The following is a 21,671-nucleotide window of genomic DNA, read 5'->3' on the forward strand; positions in this document are numbered from 1 at the left end:
TTCAGCCGGGCATCCCACCTGAGCCCCTCTCCCACAAATGTACCGAAGGCGCCGCAGCTAAGAAACAAAGACCAGTTGAGTTTTATTAGGAGTCGGGGTGGGGGGTCGGACTGGCAGGAGGCATTGGCCAGCAGAGGCCTAAGAGGGTCCCCTACTCCTGGTCCTTGGCGTCGCCATGCGTGATGACGTAGCAGATGTTCTTGTAGTCTACATTGCCTCCCACGTCGGGGGGGAACGCTGCCCACATGTTCCTGATCTGGGGAAAGATTCAGGGGCGTCTTCTACCGGTTGCGTATGCTCCCCTCACCCCTCCCTCTGCGTCTCCCGGGCCCCTCCCCAACTCACCTCTTCCGGGGAGAAGCGGTCGCACTGCGTGGTAAGCAGCTCCTCCAGGCTGGAGAGAGGTGACATATGGGGAGTTGAGACTGGGCTTCGTGGTTCCTTTCCACTCCCTCCCACCTCATCCTTGTTGTCATTCCTGGTATCATCTTCAAAACCGAAGTCACTGTAGATCCCTCACTGGTCTCCCAGTCTGGCCTCCCTGCTTTTGCTCTTCCCCTCCCGAATGTGCTATCAAAATGTACTCCTATTGCCCATTTCCACAGTTCTAATTTTTCCCTTATTCCCTCCCTTATACCTAACCCTTGGTAAGAATTTAAGGAGGCTTTCTGTGTGTGAGCAGCTGGAGAGGGTCACTTACAACTGCTTCTTGATGGTGCCCTTCCCCTCATGATCCAGGACCTTGAAGGCTCCAGTGATCACGTCCTCAGGATCAGCACCTGCAGGGTCAGAGGGCATGTGAAGCGGAAGGGTCCCTGAACGGTCTGTCCTTGAAAGGTCTGGGGAGGAGCGGTTGGGGGCTTAGACCCAAGACACTTCATTCACCTTTAAGCTTCTCTCCAAACATGGTCAGGAAGACGGTGAAGTTGATGGGACCACTGGCTTCCTTCATCATGGCATCTAGCTCCTCATTCTTCACATTGAGGCGCCCTGGAGCAGGGTGGGGGGAGCTGGAGTGGGGTCCTGGGGCCAAGGGTTGATCCTTCCCATAATTTCAGATCATCCCACCCACTTTTTGCCTGGGCAGGCTGACGCCCAAGGTGGGGCTAGCAGGGCTGAAACCCAAGGCTTCCATATTCCCAGTACTTCCTCAGTCTTGAGTCTTTATGGGTGGGATAAGGGGCTCACCCATGGCTGCGAAGGTGTCCCGCAGATCTTCCTTGTCGATAATGCCATCACGGTTCTGGTCGATTACCGTGAAGGCCTGCGCAAGGTAGGGGCAGGGAGGGGTTAGGTCCGTTATGGCCGGGCTTCAGCATCCCTATCCCAGGCAGATCAGATTCTGGCCCCCAGCCAGCTGTCTTCTTACATGCCAAGCAGGGAGGGGAGCAAGGAATTCTAAACCCTTCCCCTCCCCCCCCCAAACAGGTGCACATTCCAGGGAGGGGTATGAGGGGGGAGGAACAGCAGGGGGTGCCTTTGGTCAGCCTTCAGTCTCCCTTCTCCTCTCACCTCCTTGAACTCTTGGATCTGAGTCTGGTCGAACATGGAGAAGACATTGGAGCTTCCGCCCTCTGCTGCCGCCCTTCTCCTGGCCTTCTTGGGTGCCTGGGGGGTGAGGGATGGGCAGAGGGGTCTATGGGCCAATCCCTACTCCTCTCTGGAGGCAGTGGATTAGATTCAGGGTTCTTTGGGTCATTTTTCTAAATGACCCAGGTTCTTTGGGTCATTTTTCTGGCTCTAGGCTTCCCCTTCCTTATGACCTCTGCTGAGGGGACTTGCTTAAATCTGTATCCCTAAATTCCTGTCCTTCATCCTACCCAACAAGTGGGACTTCTCAACAAGTCCCCTTCTCTGTGCCCTGAGCCTGTCTCCTCTGAGTCCCAGACTTGTTGTGTGACCTAATCTACTCATTCACCCTGTCTGAACCTCTACTTCCTCATTTATAAAATGGGAGTTGGACTTCTTGCCTGGCTGGTCCCAGAGGGGTTGGGGAAGAGGGAGTGCAGAATGGTGCAGAGGATGCTTTGAGAGGGACAGGTCTGTGAGTGGAGAGTCTGGGCAGATTATCCTTGGTTGGGTCCTTTAGGCCATCATTCTGTACGATCCCCATTAGTAATGCCAAGAAAGGGAGGATTCATCTTTTTTTCTCTTACTGGACTGGGAATCGGCTATGTTCTTTTCAAAAGTGAAGCTGCCCTGAGGTCTGAGGGGTCTGGGGGATTCTCACTCACCATGTCTTCGGTCTCCTGGGGGCAAGGCAGTGGCTCTGGCTGGAAAGGAGCAGAGTCAGCCTGGGGCAGTCCCTCTGGGGTTATATAGTCCTGCCCCAGGGAGCCCTCAACATTCCAAGGTAACCTTAGCCCTTTCGGTGCCCACCCCAGATACCAAAATAGCCCAGCTGAGGGCCTCTCCTTTCTTGGAGGGCCAAGCAGCAGCTGGAGCCCAGGGAGGGAGGAGGGAGTGGGTCTTGGGATGCATGTCTCACTGGGACCTGGGCAGAAAGGGATGTTCTCTTTCCCAAAAGCGGGCTGGAATGTGCCAGAGTTCAGAGAGGACCCAATCTGAGGGACAGTACTGGGGGAGAGATGAACCAGGCCCCTGTATCCCTGAGTGGGTGGGTCCAGATTTATTTATTTACTTTTGAAACATTCCTTATTTTGAAGTTAGTTTTTTATGGTTTTACTTATTTTTTTTAATATGTATATTTTTTAAAGTAATCTCTACACCCGATGTTGGGCTCAAATTTAACCCAGAGATCAAGAGTCGCATGCTCTACCAACTGAGCCAGCCAGGCACCCCTCCAGATTTAAACCCAGTAAAATTATTGAGCACTTACACTGTGCCAGGCACTGGGCTGTGCTTCATGGGTGCATTTTGGCAAGCACAATCCCTCAACTCCCATTGTGGAGTTCACAGTCAAGTGTATGTATGCCTGTGGGGTAGTGGCAGAGTTGAAAGGGAGACAGCTGTCTGGGAAAGCTGAAGAATAGGAAAGTCTTCTACCTCCCCTTCATGGTGGAGGGGAGGGTGTTTTAAGAAAAAAAAAAACGCCAAGCATAGAATGACCAGGGACTAGAGACTAGACAGAAAGCCTGCTCTGTGAGTTTGGGCTTTGTGCTTCAACTCCCTGGGTCTTGTTTCCACCCTCTATAAAATGGGTATTAATTCCCATCCCACAGAACTTGTGGATATGAACACCATTTGGGAACAGTTTAGTGAAATATAATCATTACAATGAATAGTTAGGCCCTGTCTTGGTGGACTTAGAGTCTAGCTGTGGAGACAGGATAAATGCAGAGAATGATTCACAGCATTTGGTCAGGAGTACAGAAGTAGAGAGCATAGCAGCCGTGTCTGGGAGTATGGGGATGACTTTATGAAGGCCAGGAGAAGTGGGTCAGGTGGAAGTGGAGGGGCAGGTGTGCTAAGCAGAGAGCACAGACGGGCAAAGGCCTGGAGAAGTGAAAGATCAGGTTGCCAGAATGGTAATGGGGCTTGAGCAGAGGGTGCAAGGGGCTGGAGACCAGAGACTGGAGGGGCTTCAATGCCAGGCTGAGGGTTGAGAACTTGGGAGCCTTGGAAAGGTTTGAAACAGGAGAACATAATGGAATGTGAGTCTGTAATCATTTCTTTGGGTCCTATTATGAAAGTTGGAACCGAGCAGAGGGGAGTCAAAGACCCCAAGAGGACTGCTACTTGGTCACCTCCGCCTGGGGGGCTGGGATGGCCAGTGGCCCCTTTCTCCATTCTGGGCAAGAACAAGTTTGGCTGACTGTATGACTTTGAGGTGCCCTCTCCTGGGGAAATAGTGGCTGAGGAAACCCCAGGAGGCCACGATTGGCAAGGACACCCATCTCCTCCTTCATCTGCTTCCTTTAGGACCCAGTGTCCTGAGGAAGATGCCTCCTCCGTCTCCCTCCTCCAGCCTCATGCCAATGCCTCTAAGACATTTTCTTTTCTGGGCACTGGGGCCCAGCCACCTGTTGTCTCTAAGAAGAGAGAAGGAGACACCCTAAACTTAGCAGCTGCCCTGGGCCTCCTGCACTGGCCCCTCCCTACTTCAGTGGACAGCTGTCTCACCTTATAAGGTTACCATGGGGGTCTAGGCCCAGGGAGGAGCCTTATTCCTGGATTCTGGGAGGGGAGGAAAACTCCAAAGAGGGGAAAAGGGAAAGTGCTCAGGTAGCTTGGGCCAAATGAAAAGTGGGGAAGTTGAGGAGGAGATCAGGAGCTGTATATCTAATTCAGACACTGAATGAGAATACACAGGATCTGGGTCTGAGCTGGGAGTGAGTAGCCTAAGAGAACTCAGAAACCAAGGAGGACCTGGGCATTGGGAGCTAGGTCTGACTGAAATTTCAGGATGGAAATTTGGGCCCTCTAACCCTGAGGCTCAGAGGGATGTGGGTCAGAGAAAGGAGAGGCTTGTAAAGTCAGGGCTTTGTGTTTGTGGTCTAGGGTAGCAAGGGCGGGGGGGGGGTGTTGCTCAGGAGATTGGGGTCTGGTTTCTTAGAAAATGAGGAGTATAGAGAGGTGTGGCAGTGAGGGGAGAGGAGTTGATGGGATAGGTCCTGGATACCCAAAAGAATAAGAATACAGATATGGGAGTTCCTGTTACTGGGAATTCATAGTTTGGGTCTAGGATGCCTACTAGAATGCTGGGGGGCGGCACTCAGAGGATGAGGAATTAGAGCCTGGATTCTGGGGAGGAGCTCAGATAGCTGGGGAGCTAGGAGAAGGACTTAAGGGCTTGGGAGGATCTAGAGAAATGGGTCGCTTAGAGGATTTGGAGGCTCTGGTTATAGTCGCCTGGGCTTTGGAGTATTGAAGTTGGTTGTGAGACCGAGATGAGAACTAGAGACGGAGTGGAGGTTGAGAGGACTTGATCAAGGCATTGGATCTGTGGTAGGGTCTCACAGACCACGAGAGTGAGGTGGCTCTGAAGCTGGATGGAGAAGGGGAGCCTAGGAGGCGCTTGACTGGCTCAGTTGGTAGAGCATGCGATTCTTGATCTCGGGGTCGTGAGTTGAAGCCGCACGTTGGGTGTGGAGCCTACTTAAAAAAGAGAGACACAGACAGAATGGGAGCCCAGAAAGGACTCAAACAAAGCAGCGCCATGCTCTTATTGGCTAAGGGCTGCAGTAATGTCCCTGGCCCCCGCCCCCTCACAGTGCTATCCCCAACTGTCACCCCCCTTCTGCGCTTGTCTCCGGTTGTCACCGATATCCCTGGGCTGGCACCGCCTGCTGGCAGCTCCCCTACACTTTGGATGCTTCCATTGGCTGAGACAGCCGTCTATCTTCCTCCCAATTGCTTAAGCGAGGGAATGCGTTTATTGGCTGACAATGCAAATTAATTGCAAATTTGGCCCGCCCCCCCCAGCTGTCATTCTTTCGTGACCTTCTTGGGAGACTTTAAGAATTCCTCAGCCCTTCCTATTGACTGCGGATGCCGTCTGTCACTGCCCAAATAGACACCACTGTCTGTCAACTTGCCCTCCACCTACTCGCCCTTTTCATTGGCTCCCTTTTTAGTATTCCTATTGGCCAGGCTAGCCTCTTCTCGCACAGCACCCGCCTCCTTCCGCGGTCATTCACTCTTTAGCCATTTTTATTGGCCAGGGCGTTCAGCCTCGCGCTTTTCTATTAGTTACTTCTTTCGTCCCACCTCCTCCTGCCTTCACCCCCCTTCTCATTGGTCTTCCAGCCCTTCTTCTTCTCCATTTCCTCTTCCCAAATTACCCAGCCGCTTCCCACCTCCAGCCCCACCCACCCTTCCAACGATTGGCAGAAACCCAGTTCCCTCTCTCCTATTATTCGCCCAAACACTCTGACGAGGAGGGAGAAAAAAGGAGCGCGACGGCACTGCCCGCGCGCAGGCGTGAAACGCCGAAATGCTGGCCGCTTAGCCGGCACTGAGGCGTGTGCGCAGGCGCGAGGTCGGCCGCTCGCCGGGAGCAGGAGGGAGGGGGCGGCGGCGAGAGAGCGCCTGGGGTGAGAGGGCGCGAGCGAGACCCCGGCGCCTGGCGCCCCCGGACCCTTGCCACGCCTCCGCGCGCCCGGCGGCGGCCCGCGCGCCGCCCTCATCTGCGACGCGCGCCGGGCCGCGCCCTTCGCCTTCTCCTCTTCCTTGGCGGGCGGCGCGGAGCGGCCTGAGGGGCGGCGCCTTCTGCGTCCGCCCCGGCGGGGTGATGTGAGGGGTGGCCCGCGGCCATGGAGACGGGCCCGGCGCCCCTGGTGGCCCCGCCGCGCCGTCATGGCGCCCCCGCGGCCCCCTCGCCGCCGCCCCGCGGGTCCCGGGCCGGGCCTGTCGTGGTGGTGGCTCCGGGGCCGCCAGTGACCACGGCCACTTCGGCCCCCGTCACCCTGGTGGCCCCCGGGGAGGCGAAGCCCGCCTGGGTCCCGGGGCCCACCCAGACCTCGGCCCCGGCCTCGACCGTCACAGGCAGCACAGTGGTGGTGCTGACTCTGGAGGCCTCATCCGAAGCCCCGAGGGCGCAAGTCTCCGCTGACCCAGACCCCCTGGTGCCCGCGGCAGTGGCAGGAGCCGAGATGTCCATGGCTTTGGGCCCGGGGACAGATTCTCCGAAGACGGAGGAGGCTAGAACCTCACCCGCCCCTGGACCAGGTACCCCCACCAGGACCCCTTCCAGAACAGTTCCTGGGGTTCTGACCGCCAAACCCCCGCTTGCCCCCAAGCCGGGAACCACAGCTGCCTCAGGAGTGACCGCGCGGGTTGCAGCAGTGACAGCAGGACAGGTGACAAGTGGACATGAAGCTGCAGCAGCAACATCAGCATCAACTGCACAGGCTCCAGAGGACCCCTCAGGGTCTGGCACAGGCCCTTCGGGAACTTGTGAGGCTCTGGTGACTGTCGTGACGGTCACCCCAGCTCCGGAGCCTGCTGAAAACTCTCAGGACCTAGGCTCCACGTCCAGCCTGGGACCTGGCATCTCTGGGCCTCGAGGGCAGGCCCCGGACACTCTGAGCTACTTGGACTCTGTAAGCCTCATGTCTGGGACCTTGGAGTCCTTGGCAGATGATGTGAGCTCCATGGGCTCAGACTCGGAGATAAATGGGCTGGCCCTTCGCAAGACGGACAAGTATGGCTTCCTTGGGGGCAGCCAGTATTCGGGCAGTCTGTAAGTACCCAGTGGGCACCCCGTGGGGCTTCAGGGAAGCAGAGGTTGCGGAGGAGGAAATGATACACCTTGCCCAGATCCTGGCAGCTCAGCCTCCTCCAGGACTTCAGGGGAGTGGCTCCAGCAGGAGTGAGCTACTTGGTGATCCCTGTCATGCCCAGAGCATCCTGAGGTTTTGGTGGCACTTGCATGTTAGAGTTTCAGGCCAGGTGTCAGGAGTTCTGGGTTTGAGCTTTGCTTTTAGTGTGTTGTGTGCCCTTGAGCTAGTGTTTTCCCTATTTCTGTGTCTCAGTTTCCATCTCTATATAGTGAAAGGTTGAATGAGGTGATACTTAAGGTCGTCCCAGCTCCTTGATGTGAAAAACTCCAGCTGTGGGTCAGATATTCTGGAGGGTTGGCTGGGCAGGGATTCTGGTAGAGATATTTGGTCCCTGAAAGGGAAGGAGTCTGGGAGGGATGCAGTCATCTTCCCTCCCCCATAGCCCTAGGTCTGATGGGATGATGAGCTGGGGGAGGCCTGGTCGGTAGAGGGGAGACCGTGAGGGTAAGGCTCCTCTGCGAAACAGAGAAGGGCAATCTTGTGTTTTTACTGAAGGAAGGGGTTGGGGGAGGCCTCTTCCCCATTTCCTCATCTCTCCAGCCGGGCTTACTCTTTCCTAGTTCCCTCCAGGGGCCTGAGTCACTCCTGATGTGGGGGTGTGATTGCCTCTGACTTCTTCCTTCCCTCTCTCTGGGAAGGATCCTGCCCATTGTTCATGTACCGCTTTAACCTGCTGGTCAGTTCAACCTACAGCATCACCTGAGCACCCAGGTGCCAGGCCCTGTGCTAGGTACTAGGGATAAAATAGTTGTTTCAAGGCACTCATTGTCAAAAGGGAGAAACAAATACTTAAACAATTGATGTCAATGTATTTTAGGTTTAGCCTAGAGATCTTCACAGGATTTTGTGAGTACTAGGGAAGGGACCTTTTGCCCACTCAGAATTCAACTGAGTCTGTTCCAAATCCTGAAGAATGAGTAGGATTTAGTCTAATCGTGTTATGTGTGTTGGGGTGGGGGGCACCTGCCTGGAGTTGGGGAAAACACTGTGGGAAGGTATTCTAGGTGTTTTATAATCCAACAAAAAACAGAAAACCTTTGATTGAGCACCAACATTCATGGTCCTAGGAAGGCAACTGAAGTTTGACCTTGGTGTTTTCCCATGCTGGAGGGATGCACTGTTGTACCCAATGTATAGGTGAAGAAACAGGATTAGAGCAGTTGAGTGAATTGCCCCACTCACACCTGGATCTGTGTGACCAGTGGCTTTCTCCTCAATACTCTGCTGCCCTAAGGAACTTGGATTGGATTGGATTTCAGTGAGCCCCTCTTGTGTGCCAGGCACGTTGCTCGATTATGTTTCTCTGCTTTGTAATTTTGTCCCTCTAGAATCTATCTTCCATGCTGGAAGAACATACTTCTGAGGCCAGGCTGACTGGGGCACATGTTACCTTAAAAACTTATGGTAGCTCTCCCCTGGCCACAGGATAAAGTCCCATGTGCTTTATTCTGCAGATGGACTCCTTATTTTCTGCCTTTGCCAGTCTTTCTGGTCTTCTCTCCCACCACTTCTCACCATGCACTTAATACTGTGGTCCTGTTGAACTGATTGTAGTCTCTTCAGGCTGTTCCACCTGCCAGGAATGCCTTTCTCCTCCTTCTTGTCTTGGTATGTTCTATTCAGTCCCTCCCGGCTTATAATGAAGATGTCTCCTCCTCTAGGAAGCCTTTCCTGATATCCACTGCCCCTACTCCAGTCAGTGCCTCTCCTGTGCATTTTTGTTATTGCATTTCCCACACCACATTGCAGTTATCTCCCCTGCAAGCTTGTGACCTTCTTGAGGGCAGGAAAGATATTACCTAATTCTTCCTGATCCTTAGTAGGGTTTGGAACCAACTTATGATAGAAATTAATGAGCAATGATGGGCGCCTGGGTAGCTCAGTTGGTTAAGCGTCTGACTTTGGCTCAGGTCATGATCTTGAGGTTCGTGAGTTTGAGCCCTGTGTCAGGCTCTCTGACAGCTTGGAGCCTGGAGCCTGCTTCAGATTCTGTGTCTCCCTCTCTCTCTCTGCCCCTTCCCTGCTCACGCTCTGTCTCTCTCTCTCAAAAATACATAATAAATATTTTTAAAATATTAATGAGCAATGATTAAGTGGTTCTAAGACAAAAGAAACTAATAGTTAATGAGCCCATCCATTTGCCAGTCCTTTATATACAGTTTCTCAGTAGTTCTCTCATACCTTTGTGATGTAGATGGTGGCATCCCTTTTTGACAGATGAGGAAGAGATTCAGGTTATCACTTGCCAAGATTTCCCAATTTCTAATGGACAGAACTGGGATTTGAGCTCAGGTTGGTCTGGAAATTCAAGCGCTTTCTTCCATTCCACTCATTTCCTGGTACTGGCTCCTACAAGTAACTGTTTCAAGACTCCTGGGGTATCTTGAGTGTGAAGCTGTGACAGAACAATGGGCAAACAGTGCAAGGAAAGCTTCATTTGCTTGAGAATCTCGGGTGACTTCAGGAAGGAGGTAGAGGGAATTGCAGGTGGCCCAGGGGATCTCAAGAGTCTGATAGGAGGAAACTCAGTTGCTTCTAAGGAGGCAGAGAAGTATATTTATATTTGTTCTGTATTCTGTTTTATGGATAACAGTGGATAAATAGCACTTGCTATTATATAACCTCTCAGGTAGATCCTATTTTTTTCTCCACCTTACAAATGGGGAAATCGAGGCTTAGAGGAATTCTATGACTTGCCCAAGGTCACACAATGAGTAAGTGGTAAAGCTAGAACTTGGACCCAGGTCTAATGCAAACTGTGGCTTTTAAATATTCTGTACCCTCTCCCCAAACTTGTATGTGCCATAAGCAGGATTTGAACACACCCAACATGTACAGAGATCTAACATGAGAACACCATCTCTGTACAGAGATTCCTTCCAAGGGAAGAAGTCCTTTCAGTGTGGTGAACTAGGCCCTTCGATGGCTAAGTGGCCAGATACCCTGATATTTGGTAGCTCACAAAATGCTTTTACATCCAGTCTCTCATTTGAGCCTGGGGAGGTGGGTGGCTTGCTTCAGTTCCGCCAGCAATCCATGTTTTATACCACTGCTATTGACCCTTTCCATGCTTTCTTCATCCTGCAGAGAGAGCTCCATTCCTGTAGATGTGGCTCGGCAGCGGGAACTCAAATGGCTGGAGATGTTCAGTAACTGGGATAAGTGGCTGTCACGGCGTTTCCAGAAGGTTTGGAAGGCTGACTGGTGGGCAGGGCAATGGACAAGTTGGGAGGGGGTTAGGGAGAGCTCATATACTCCAGGGAAGCCATGATAGTATTTGTTCTCTAGACCACATTGGGGATGGGTGGTTCTTGGGCCTGGGGGGAGGAGTAGTTTTAAACATAGAAGGCCAGGCCAGGTCCAGTGGAGTCAAGCCAATGAGATGTGGGAGGGCTGTCCCAGGAAGCCTGAGGACTGCTGGGGAAAGCCTGGAGGCTATGCCAGCCCCTGAAGCTGTCACCCTGCCTGCCACTCTGCCTTAGGTGAAGCTGCGCTGCCGGAAGGGGATCCCCTCCTCCCTCAGAGCCAAGGCCTGGCAGTACCTGTCCAATAGCAAGGAACTCCTGGAGCAGAACCCTGGCAAGTTTGAGGTGTGTCCAGGGTATGGGGACATGTGATACTGTGTGAAGGGTATCATCAGTCCCCCTAGATCCTGAGATAATCCCTGATGTCCCACTGCAGGAGCTAGAACGGGCTCCTGGGGACCCCAAGTGGCTGGATGTGATCGAGAAGGACCTGCACCGCCAGTTCCCTTTCCATGAGATGTTTGCCGCTCGAGGAGGGCATGGGTAAGATGGCCTGATCACGTGGGTCAGTCTGTAGAAGGCTCCAGGTGGATACAGGGCTGGGTTGAAAGCTGTTCTTGCCCTCCAGGGCTTCTAGGAAAGTGGTCCTTAATGTATTGAGTGTGAAGCCATATTGAGGGAACTGTCCTGGGAAGGAGATTCTGACTCGGGGCTGGGGGGTTGTTGGAGGGGAGATGGAGAGGCACAACAAGGACTTATTGAAGAGGTTGCATTTGAGTTGGGTTTTGAAGGTTAGATGGGAGCAGAGCCAGGGGCAGGTTTTTCCTGGCTGGGGGTTTATATAAGCTGTCTCTGGGATGTGGGGTTGAGTGGAGCTGAGGCTGGAAAAGCAGTTTCGGGTCAGATCACCAGAGGGCCTTAAAAATTGTTCTGAGGCACTTGTACTTTTGTTCTATATGCTAGACTTCCCCAAGATGTATATATATCACTCCTTAGTAATATGCAAGATGGTATTAGGTGACTCTCAGATGCACATTTTTCATCAGTTGGTTCATCTTTTCAGCAAATATTTAACTGAACACCTGCTATCTGCCAGGAACTGGTCTAGTCACAGATGATAGCAGTTAACAAGACAAAAACTCCTGCCCTTATGGGGCTTATTACATTTTAGTGAGGATAGACAATAAGTAAATAAGACAAAGAAGGAAAGTATGTTGTATGTGAAAGGGTGGTAAGTATTAAAGAGGAGTTTAAAGCAAGAAAGGGGAATAGAGAATGTGAATGGAGATGTGGTTATAATGATCTGACTTGTGTCTTAAAAGGATCATTCTGGCTGCTGTGCTGAGAATAGTATAAGGAGACAAGGACGGAAGCAGAGAGACTTGTTAGAAGACTATTTCCATAATCCAGGAGAGAGAGTATGATAGATATATCAGAATGGTAGCCGTGGAACTATGGGGAAAAGTGGTTGGGTTCTGTCTATATTTTGAAAGTAGAGCCAAAAGGATTTGCCAATAGATTAGATGTGGACTGTATGAGAGAGAGACAGAGAGAGACAGAGAGAGAGAGATTGGAATTAAGGCCGACTCTGAAGGTTTTGGGCCTGAGAAACTAGACAAATGGAGTTGTTCATATATTGGTGTGGATGAGAAAAGGAGGTTAGAGGGGTACGTTAAGAGCTCAGTTTAGGAATGTGAAGTTTGAAATGCTAATTGGACATCCAGATGGAGATGTCAAGAAAGTTGGATGTACGACCTGTATAAGTCTGGAATTTGGGGAGAAGTTTAAACTGGAGGTAAGCTGGAGATTGAGAGTTATTGGCCTCTAGATGGGACTAAATTTCACCTGTGGGATTGGACGAGCTCATCAAGGCAGCAAGTGTAGATACAAAAGGAAACTCAGAGATTGAGCCCTGCAGCTCTAACATTTCAAGAATGGGAAGATAAGAACGAACCAGCACAGGAAGGAGAAACTAGAGAGGTAGAAGGAGAACCAGGGCAGTGTGATTTCTGGAAGCAAATCGAAGAGGGGTTTTGGGACCAGTTGTATGGAATGCTGCTGATGGGTCAAGTAAAGTAAAGTCTGCAAATTGACTTCTGGACTCAGCACAGTAGAGGTCATTAGTGACCTTGATAAAGGCAGTTTGCACAGGGCAGTAGTGTAGAGCCTGACTGGAGAATGGGAGGAAAGAGATTAAAGACAGCAAGTCTGTATTCTGAAGTTTTGCTGACTAGGTAAAGAGAGAAATGATGTAATGTTTGGAGGGGAAGGGGGGTAGTCAAGAGACTTTTTTTGTAACATAGAGGAAATAACAGATACTGGTATGCCACTGGGAATGATCTAGTATGGAGAGAAAAACTGATGATGCAGGAGAGGTGGAAGGCTTGCTGGAGTGATGGACTGTGTAGGTGAGAGGGGATGGGATGCAGTACCCAAGTGGAAAAGCTGTGTTTGGCCAGGACCACAGACAGTTCACCCACAGCAACAGGGAGAAAGCAGGGACACAGATGCAGGTGGGTGGGTAAAAATAGCATGGGAGCTTGTGGGAGTTACATGTTTAATAGGTATTAGGTAAAATAACTAGTACATCAAACCTGTCACTTCATGGATGCTATTGCTAAGTGGAGAAAAAATATAAAGTAAATAGTACTGGGGAGGTATGCAGGTAAAACATAAGATCACACTTCAATGACTGAATTTGGGGATGTAAGAGGTTATTACTTTTTACTTTTTTCTGGGTAAGAAATGAAAGTCTGAGCTACGGAATGGCTGTGGAGGTAGAGAGAAGGAACAGGCATGAATGAAACTCAACATGTAGTGTTGATAAGACTTGATTAGCCACGGGGAGTGATGTAGGGCTCTCTTTTCCAACGTGGGGCTAAGTGAATGGAATTCTCAGACACAGCGATGGGCACCCTCAAGAGGACAGGTCTAGGGCAGAGATTTTATTCTTTGGGATACAGAGACACGAGAAAGGTCTGAGGCACAGCTGGCTTCTCAAGCCTTCACCAAGAACCAGGGCCCAATGGACATGCTGGCAGAGAACTGATGAAATCCACTGAGGCAGATAGGGCAGGCCCTGCTCTGGGGTGATCAAAGAATTCAGACAGTGCTACGGGAGGTCTGATGCTGTGGACAGTGGTAGCTTTCTGAAGAAGGTGACCTTGAAGGTCTATGGGGTGGTGGCAGATGAAGGATGGAGAGAGAGCACATCCTGTGCTGGGGAACGGGTAGGGAGCACATAGGATGTGGAGGCAAGGGTGGAAAGCTGGAGCCTGGAATGCTTTGATGATGGTCTCGGTCATTGGCTTAACCTTGATAGCAGTGCTAGGAAGGTCGGTGGAGGTGCGTGGTGGTGAACCTCTGAGGTTAATCTGGAACTGGATCTAGGAGGGGTCTGGGCTGGGGCTGGTTGTGGGGGGCAGGCTTAGTTTGGGGCAGAGAGCCCCCAACTCCTGTGATTGCCCTCATGGTCTTTCCCAATACCCACAGGCAACAGGACCTGTATCGAATCCTGAAGGCTTACACTATCTACCGGCCCGATGAGGGCTACTGCCAGGCCCAGGCCCCAGTGGCCGCCGTGCTGCTCATGCACATGCCTGCTGAGGTCAGCATACGCTGGTCCTGGTTGGGGAGGGACTGGGAGGACCTTGGCCTACAGTGGTGATGGGGGAGCTCTCTGCTCCCTGTTTCTCAGGCCCCTCCCTCCTTCCTTGTTCTCGCTCTTCTCAGCAAGCTTTTTGGTGCCTGGTGCAGATCTGTGACAAGTACCTCCCCGGTTACTACAGTGCAGGGCTGGTGAGTGTCTGGGGGCTGGGTGCACCCAAGGTTATGACTTTCTCCTGAGGCTGCAGGGAGGTCCTTGTCCTGCCTCCTCCCTCTCCCCCCCCCCCCTTTTGTCCTTTTGTCCCTCTGCTCTGGGCCTCTCCCACTGAGGTGAGGATCCCCCACTAGGGACAGTCCTACCCCACGGGAGCCACAGTAGGCCTCTTCTCATGGCTCATCCCACTTCCAGGAGGCCATTCAGCTGGACGGAGAAATCTTTTTTGCGCTGTTGCGCCGGGCCTCCCCGCTGGCACACCGACACCTGCGGCGGCAACGCATTGACCCCGTGCTCTACATGACAGAATGGTTCATGTGCATCTTTGCCCGCACCCTGCCCTGGGCTTCAGTGCTGCGTGTCTGGGATATGTTCTTCTGTGAAGGTACTTCTGTAGCCGTTCAGGCCATGAGGGGGCCGGGGTTTCCATGGTGGCTGCCAGAGAGTGGCCTGCTGCCCGAAGTTACCTCTGGGACCTAGGCTTCCCTGTAAGCAGTCTGGGGGCTGGAGAAACTGGGGCCTAGTCTTGGCTCTGCTATCAGTCCAGAACCTACTGTTCCTCTCAGGAACTCGAAACCCATGGCAGCTCATTTCCCTTCGTGGGACCTCAGTTTCCTCATCTGTACGGTTGGCAGTAGACAGGGATGGGGCCTGTTGAGTCCCTTCTGACTGGGACACACTGAGGTCCCAGCCCTGATCACCCGCGCTCTCTTCTTTCTGACCTTGCAGGCGTCAAGATCATCTTCCGCGTGGCCCTGGTGCTGCTGCGTCACACGTTGGGCTCAGTGGAGAAGCTGCGCTCCTGCCAAGGCATGTATGAGACCATGGAGCAGCTGCGCAACCTGCCCCAGCAGTGCATGCAGGAGGACTTCCTGGTGCACGAGGTAGGCCGTGGCCTTAGCACACCCACACCTGCTTCAGCCCATCCCCATCCTCACCTTCACTCCGGTACCCGTTTCTTCTCCGTCTAGGTGACCAACCTCCCAGTGACAGAAGCACTGATTGAGCGAGAGAACACAGCCCAGCTCAAGAAGTGGCGAGAAACCCGGGGGGAGCTGCAGTATCGGCCCTCTCGGCGACTACATGGCTCCCGGGCCATCCATGAGGAGCGTCGGCGGCAGCAGCCACCCCTGGGCCCCTCCTCCAGCCTTCTTAGCCTCCCTGGCCTCAAGAGCCGAGGCTCCCGGGCAGCTGGAGGGGCCCCCTCCCCACCCCCTCCTGTCCGCAGGGCCAGTGCTGGGCCTGCCCCAGGACCTGTGGTCACCGCTGAGGGACTGCATCCATCCCTTCCTTCGCCTACCGGCAACAGCACCCCACTGGGTCCCACCAAGGAGACTCGGAGGCAGGAGAAGGAGCGGCAGAAACAGGAAAAGGAACGTGAGAAGGAGCGGCAGAAACAGGAGAAAGAACGGGAGAAGCAGGAGAAGGAGCGGCAGAAATGGGAAAAAGAGCAGGAGAAGGAGCAACAGAAGCAGGAGAAGGAACGGCAGAAGCAGGAAAAGAAGGCCCAAGGCAGGAAGCTCTCACTGCGTCGAAAGGCAGATGGACCCCCAGGCCCCCAGGATGGTGGGGACAGGTCCTCCGCATCTGAGGCCCGGCAGGATGCTTACTTCTGACCTCTGTCCCCGGGGCTGGACTGCATGGCCTCCCTTGTTTTCCCCTCAGTCAGGAGCAGGCCTGGCCTGGGGTGCTGCCCCGAGCTTCCTGGGCAGACTGTCCTTCTGGGGAAAGTGGTTTGATTTCCCATCTCCTTGCCAGCTGCTGATCCCTACACAGCTGGGACAGTGACCGTGCATGGGGCAGCTGCCTTTCCTCGGGGCAGGTGTGAACAAGTCTGGAGCCCCTTCACCTCCAGTTAGGTCCTGCTGGGGTCTCTGGCACTCCTGCCCCGATTTCCTTTGGGGTTCTTTCCCAGGTGCAGTCCTGATTGGCCTTTTGTCACCTCAGGGGTGACTTGGCAATGGGAATCAGCAGTTTTCAGATTCTTACACTCCAGTTGCTCCCCTTATCCATGAGTGGAGCTGGGTTCCTTTTTCCCTTCTTCAGCCCTGCTGGTCTCCCCCACTTCCTGGCTGGGGGCCACGGCTCTCCTTGCTCTACTTCTGGACATCTCTGTTGTAATTATGTACAGAGCAGCTGGCCGGCCCAGGGTGGGGGTGCTTGCTCTGTCTTCTATCCTTTGGTTCTCCTTCCATAATGTTCTTGCACTCGTTTATTTAAGGGGACATGCACTGGCACAGGAAATGTCCCCCCTTTCCCCACCTACCATTCTCCTTGTTCTCTTTCACCCACCCTCCTCTGTGTTCTCAGGCCTCTCCTGCTTTGTCTTACCAGGGCCCCTGCCTTCCACCTTGTTTCCCCTCCAGCCCCTATCTGGGTAAGGGGTCTTCCCCTGAGCTCCAGGGGGTGGAACCCAATGTTTACATTCTCTTGTCTCTGCTCCCACCCTGTGCGGCGCTTCGAGGAATCAGAAAAGAACCTGCTGTTGTACCTGGGCCTGTCTCCTGCCTTGTTATTTGATAAAGGGAGTTAGAATAAGAACTAGGTGGGGTGGGGGTGGGGAGGAAACAATGGAGCAGGCCAGGATCTGGGTGTCTGCTGAAGCACTCAGCTGGTCTTGGCAGGGAGGGACTTTTGGCCTTTGGTCCATCTTTCAGTCACTCATCAACAACTGTTGAGCTCCTGCTCCCCCTTTGCCTGGGATCTGCTGCCTCTGTTGTCACTGGACTGGAGTCCTCTACGCACCACCTGCAGCACCCGGATCTCTTTCCCAAAGTGCTCGTGCAACTCCTGGAAGCTGGAGGGGGGACTGAGGGTGGCTAGGAAGCCACAGGCCTCTGGGGGTGAGCTGGGTTCTTGGCCAGCTGCCTGGCACAGCTCCCGGTACTGGGCCTCCAGTGGGGGTAGTAGCGCCACCAGCCGCCTCCAGCTCACCCCAGCCAGTGCCCACAGCCACGCTGCCAGCTCTCCCTGGTTTTCTGCTGCCAGCTTGTAGGTCCGCCCACCTTCTGTGCCCTCAACCCCGGGGGTCAAGATGGTAAAGGCATAGGGTTCTGTGGCCCCGAGGCGTGGCTCCACCTGGCAGTTTTCTAAGAGGATGAGGCCCAGGGGTGTGCGGTCTGCCTGGTGCTCCAGGTAGAAGAGGAGGTTTCCCCGGAGGACAAACCAGCGGCGTTGATAGCTGATATTTCGGGCTCCCTTCTTTAGCAAGATGCCCTCCCGGTCTGGAGCCTGTGTTCTGTATCCGTGGAAGAAACTGAGCACGGACTTTCGGTGTAGTTTCATGGTAGTTCAATCTGGGAGTTAACTCTGGGGGCAGGAGAGAGGAGGGGTGGTCTCCTTATTATCATGGGTACCCCATGCTGCCCTCCTGGGGCTCCAGTAGGTTCTTCCTGGGCATAGCCTTAGTCTAGTGGGATTCAGGACTGTCCTAAAGAGCTAGAGGTCTTGTCCCCACAGCACAGGGACCCATACCCACCTCCCCCTTTAGCTCTCCCCCTTGGGCCAGCTTACAGATTCTGGGCTGGGGCCGCTGGGGCCCTACTTGCCAGCAGTGGGGCTTTATCCTGAGGCTGTGGTCTGAGAGAGAGGCATTGTTGCCTCTTTCCAGGCCTACCTGAGATCGGGGCACAAGAGGCTTCTAGCCTGGATTCTGGACACAGGAACCACTGTCACCTGTACGGTGATGGCTCTTCCCACCTCTGAAACCAGGAACTCAACCAGGGGACAGGCGTGGGGTAAATGACTTCCCCTGGGTCCTAAAGAGAGCTGGGTTCGGAAAGTGCCCCCAAAGCCAGCTGGGGGCTCCAGGCGGGCCATCGTGGGAACTCGGTCTCTCCTCAGGGAGAAGAGCAAGGCCGCACCTTGGACTAGGAGAGGACAGAACTGGACGCTGACTGGGAAAGCAGGATTCCCATGGAGACGGTGAGGGGCACAAAGCCCTTGGCCAACCCTGGGGAAAGGTGACTCAACTCTGTAAAGGGAACCGGGCCGAAACCCACGGTCCCACTTCGCCCCTCCATGATGCTGGGCGCCCCTTTAAGTAGTGTGCTTCACTTTCTCCTCAGAGTCTCTAACTGCTGTAGGAGGGAATCTAAACCGCATCCGGCCATCCCTATCGTCTGATCAGGGTCTAGGCGTTCATTTGTGGCCTGTTCTCGCTGTTGTCGCCCCCAAACTGCTCACGTCACCCTGGGGAGGGCGGGGTTGTCTTCCCCGCTCTCGGCGTACTTCCGCCCGCTTTTCCAGTTAGTCATCTAATCGGAGTGAAGCCACTTCCGGCCTTCTCTGGAGCCTTCCGCAGTTCTCTTCCGGGTGATGGCGCCCGGCGCCCCGGATGTAGCCCTGGTGAAAGTCTCTCTTTTTCTTCCCCCACGGCCTCCCGTGGATCCTGAGGTGAGCGCGAGCCGGTGGGGCTGCTCGAATCCCCGCGGCTCTGCCGCCTCTCTTTGTACACTTAGGCTTGTACACTTAGCCCGGGACAGTTGGGGGTCACCCCGCGGAGCTGGGGTGTTCAGCGCGGGGCGGAGGGGGTGGCCAGGACGCCAGGTCCTGGGTCCGTCCAGGCCCCGCGGGCTCTGAGGGAGCTGGGGGTGGAGGAGAGGGTGTCAGCCCGCGGATCCCCGTCGCACCCAGGACTGCGGGGCTAGGGATTGGGGGGGGGGTATGTGGGGGAGCCTGCCTTTTTTCGTCAAGGGTGGGGGTTGCCCGTGGGGAGCCCCTCTGCGCCACCGCCCCAACGCCCCCGCTCCAGCAACTCTTTTGGATGCCGAACCAAGTCCGGGGGGGCCTCCTGGCGGCCGGCTTCCCTTTCGGCCCCTCATTCTGTGCTCCCTCTCCTCCCGAGCTGGATCTAGTGCGTACCGGGTGATTATTTGTTGTGCTGGGGCTCTTCCGCGGTGAGTAGCCTCGCCCACTTCCCTTAATCTGCATCCTTTCTCTCGGCTCAGCCCAGGGAAGGCTCCTCAGTCCAGTCATGCCAAAGAGGAAAGTGACCTTCCAAGGTGTGGGAGAGGAGGATGATGAGGATGAAATTAGTGTTCCCAAGAAGAAGGTGAGGGGGCCAGACTCCTACATTCTTAGGAGGAGTGAGGGGAGAGAAAGAACTAGAAGCCAGAAGAGAAAGAAGGGGGCGGGGGGCAAAGAAAGCAGAGAGGGGGCTAGCTTTTCCATGTTCTCTGGGAAATGGGTTTGGAGAATTTCCAGTTGGGGAAGGTTTTGAAGAAAAATCTACCTGGAGTATTTTGAGGAATAGCCAGTAACCTGCGTCTCTCAACTTGCTGGCCCTTCCTCACAGCCAGTGGATCCTGTGGCTGGGGCAGGGGGTCCTGGGAGCCGCTTCAAAGGCAAACACTCTTTGGACAGTGATGAGGAGGATGATGATGAAGAGGAGGGGTCCAGCAAATATGATATCTTGGCTTCGGAGGATGTGGAAGGTGAGCTAAACCCAAGAATTGATTCTGCTGGAGGAACAGATAGAGCTTTGGGGGATGGGGGGGGTGGCAAGGGCACGCGCGCGTGCACGTGTGTGTGTGTGTGTGTGTGTATGTATGTATGTGTGTGTGCGTGTATGTGTGTGTGCGTGTGTGCGTGCGTGCACCCAGCACGGGATGCCTGTGTCTTTCATGCAGGTCAGGAAGCAGCCACGCTCCCCAGTGAGGGAGGTGTGCGGATCACACCCTTCAACCTGCAGGAGGAGATGGAGGAAGGCCACTTTGATGCTGATGGCAACTACTTCCTGAACCGGGATGCTCAGATCCGAGACAGCTGGCTAGACAACATTGACTGGGTGTGGCCCAGGGGCTGACATGGTGGGGGCCTGGAGGCAGCCAGTGCTGGGCTTGGGCCCTGCTCACGGTTTGTAGGAGATAACCACCCCCACCCCTGTTTTCACATCACAGGTGAAAATCAGGGAGCGGCCACCTGATCAGCGCCCACCGTCCGACTCAGAGGAAGAGGACAGCCTGGGCCAGACACCAATGAGTGCCCAAGCCCTTCTGGAGGGCCTTCTGGAGCTGCTGTTGCCAAGAGAGACCGTAGCTGGCGCACTGAGGCGTCTGGGGGCCAGAGGAGGAGGAAAAGGGGGCAGCAAAGGGGGTGGGCGGCCCAGTTCCCCCCAGCGCTTGGATCGGCTCTCTGGGTTGGCCGACCAGATGGTGGCCCGGGGCAACCTTGGCGTGTATCAGGAGACAAGGGAACGATTAGCCATGCGGCTGAAGGGGTTGGGGTCCCGGACCCAGGGACCCCCTGAGCCCACACCTCCTCCTTCTCTGGACATGTTTGCTGAAGAAGTGGCAGAGGGGGAGCTGGAGACCCCAACTCCTACGCAGAAGGGAGGTAAGACTGGAGGGCAGAGGAGGAGTGCTGGGGGCAGGGGCAGGGGCAGGGGCCAGGGAACTTGAGGCCCAGATGGCCTTGTCTGTTGTTTTAGAAGCAGAGTTGCCAGGAGATGGTCTGGTGGACGTGATGTGGGAATATAAGTGGGAGAACACAGGGGATGCTGAGCTGTATGGGCCCTTCACCAGCACCCAGATGCAGGTAAGCCCCTTTCTACTTCTTTCTGCCACTTCTCTCCTCCCCCACCGCCCATACCAGTCCTTTCCCAGCTCTTGCTCTCTTTTCCTGCAGACCTGGGTGAACGAAGGCTACTTCGCAGATGGTGTTTATTGCCGGAAGCTGGACCCTCCTGGTGGACAGTTCTACAACTCCAAACGCATTGACTTTGACCTCTATACCTGAGCCTGCTGAGGGCCCGGTTTGGTGGCCCCTTCTTTCCTGAACTCTCTGGAGGAGGCCCCAGCTGCCTCAGGCAGTGAGGACTTGAGGGGCCACTTTTCAATTTCCCTTTCCCAATAAAAGCCTTTGGTTACATATTAGGGCCTTGGCTGTGCTGATGGCCAGAAGCCAAGGACCCCTTTGGACTCGCCTCATGAGTGTTTTCTCATGAAGTTCCTTCTTGGGAGTTTCTGGTTATTTGAACCACTTCACCTTTGTCACTCTGGGGGCAGAACCAGGGCTGTCAGGTGGCCTCTGGAGTTTCCTCACCATCTAAAAATCCCTTTCACTCACATGCTGTCCTCTGGTATCCTCAGAGGGGACTCCTATTTTGCAGTTGTTAGGTCTTTGGCCTTCAGAACCTCAGAGTCTCTGTCTTTGTAGCCGGTGTAAGGTAGAGTACCAGAAGTGGAGATTTTAGGCCTTGGGGGTTGGGACATCTGTTTGGGGGGAGTAGGAAGCCTGGTATCCACTGACTCCACTGTATTAGGCTTCGTAGGGGAAGTGCATCCTCAGTGTTGGCACTCGAAAGCCCCTTCAAGGCCACCTGGGCCAACCCCTGAACTGGCACAAAGAGGGCCAGTGCCT

At 54.3% G+C, this 21,671-nt stretch overlaps 4 protein-coding genes across 7 annotated transcripts; 2 read left to right on the plus strand and 2 right to left on the minus strand.

The window, feature by feature from the left end:
* Positions 1–58: 58 nt before the first annotated feature.
* Positions 59–2,364, minus strand: MYLPF (myosin light chain, phosphorylatable, fast skeletal muscle). Its single transcript, XM_043560068.1, has 7 exons — positions 2,235–2,364; positions 1,513–1,608; positions 1,189–1,264; positions 886–990; positions 701–779; positions 346–394; positions 59–256 (listed from the first exon to the last, which is right to left on the minus strand). The coding sequence occupies exons 1-7, from the start codon at positions 2,235–2,237 to the stop codon at positions 152–154; spliced, it is 513 nt and encodes a 170-aa protein (XP_043416003.1). The 5' UTR covers positions 2,238–2,364; the 3' UTR covers positions 59–151.
* Positions 2,365–5,849: 3,485 nt separating this feature from the next.
* Positions 5,850–16,804, plus strand: TBC1D10B (TBC1 domain family member 10B). Its single transcript, XM_043560069.1, has 9 exons — positions 5,850–7,144; positions 10,332–10,431; positions 10,727–10,834; positions 10,926–11,032; positions 13,982–14,096; positions 14,222–14,287; positions 14,505–14,694; positions 15,039–15,193; positions 15,281–16,804. Exons 1-9 carry the CDS (start codon positions 6,216–6,218, stop codon positions 15,923–15,925), a joined length of 2,415 nt encoding a protein of 804 aa, XP_043416004.1. The 5' UTR covers positions 5,850–6,215; the 3' UTR covers positions 15,926–16,804.
* On the minus strand, positions 16,793–18,393 carry LOC122471459 (sesquipedalian-1-like). 2 transcript variants are annotated; one of them, XM_043560074.1, is made up of 2 exons: positions 18,282–18,393; positions 16,793–17,618 (listed from the first exon to the last, which is right to left on the minus strand). In XM_043560074.1, the coding sequence occupies exon 2, from the start codon at positions 17,592–17,594 to the stop codon at positions 16,974–16,976; it is 621 nt and encodes a 206-aa protein (XP_043416009.1). In that variant the 5' UTR covers positions 17,595–17,618; positions 18,282–18,393; the 3' UTR covers positions 16,793–16,973. The 2 variants fall into 2 exon arrangements, with proteins under 2 accessions (XP_043416009.1, XP_043416008.1); XM_043560073.1 differs by lacking the exon at positions 18,282–18,393 and adding an exon at positions 17,926–18,045.
* A 175-nt stretch (positions 18,394–18,568) lies between these two features.
* CD2BP2 (CD2 cytoplasmic tail binding protein 2) lies at positions 18,569–21,234 on the plus strand. 3 transcript variants are annotated; one of them, XM_043560070.1, is made up of 7 exons: positions 18,569–18,704; positions 19,259–19,362; positions 19,606–19,744; positions 19,940–20,097; positions 20,210–20,645; positions 20,740–20,846; positions 20,915–21,234. In XM_043560070.1, exons 2-7 carry the CDS (start codon positions 19,285–19,287, stop codon positions 21,026–21,028), a joined length of 1,032 nt encoding a protein of 343 aa, XP_043416005.1. In that variant the 5' UTR covers positions 18,569–18,704; positions 19,259–19,284; the 3' UTR covers positions 21,029–21,234. The 3 variants fall into 3 exon arrangements, with proteins under 3 accessions (XP_043416005.1, XP_043416006.1, XP_043416007.1); XM_043560071.1 differs by having other exon boundaries at positions 18,570–18,704; positions 20,937–21,234; XM_043560072.1 differs by having other exon boundaries at positions 18,702–19,164; positions 20,937–21,234.
* Positions 21,235–21,671: the final 437 nt, after the last annotated feature.

This window comes from Prionailurus bengalensis, chromosome E3 (genome assembly GCF_016509475.1).
Source record: "Prionailurus bengalensis isolate Pbe53 chromosome E3, Fcat_Pben_1.1_paternal_pri, whole genome shotgun sequence".
Classification (NCBI taxonomy): domain Eukaryota; kingdom Metazoa; phylum Chordata; class Mammalia; order Carnivora; family Felidae; genus Prionailurus; species Prionailurus bengalensis.

Excerpts from the sequence above, each read along its gene's own strand:
- MYLPF (XM_043560068.1), bottom strand. Across the intron at positions 1,265-1,512 it reads AGATCCAAGAGTTCAAGGAG|GCCTTCACGGTAATCGACCA; the intron begins GTGAGAGGAGAA and ends TACCTTGCGCAG. Across the intron at positions 257-345 it reads ACCGCTTCTCCCCGGAAGAG|ATCAGGAACATGTGGGCAGC; the intron begins GTGAGTTGGGGA and ends ATCTTTCCCCAG.
- TBC1D10B (XM_043560069.1), top strand. The coding sequence starts at position 6,216 with ATGGAGACGGGCCCGGCGCCCCTGGTGGCCCCGCCGCGCCGTCATGGC. Across the intron at positions 11,033-13,981 it reads GCCGCTCGAGGAGGGCATGG|GCAACAGGACCTGTATCGAA; the intron begins GTAAGATGGCCT and ends CAATACCCACAG. Across the intron at positions 15,194-15,280 it reads AGGACTTCCTGGTGCACGAG|GTGACCAACCTCCCAGTGAC; the intron begins GTAGGCCGTGGC and ends TTCTCCGTCTAG.
- LOC122471459 (XM_043560074.1), bottom strand. The coding sequence starts at position 17,594 with ATGAAACTACACCGAAAGTCCGTGCTCAGTTTCTTCCACGGATACAGA.
- CD2BP2 (XM_043560072.1), top strand. The coding sequence starts at position 18,975 with ATGTGGGGGAGCCTGCCTTTTTTCGTCAAGGGTGGGGGTTGCCCGTGG. Across the intron at positions 19,745-19,939 it reads GGCTTCGGAGGATGTGGAAG|GTCAGGAAGCAGCCACGCTC; the intron begins GTGAGCTAAACC and ends TCTTTCATGCAG. Across the intron at positions 20,646-20,739 it reads AACTCCTACGCAGAAGGGAG|AAGCAGAGTTGCCAGGAGAT; the intron begins GTAAGACTGGAG and ends CTGTTGTTTTAG.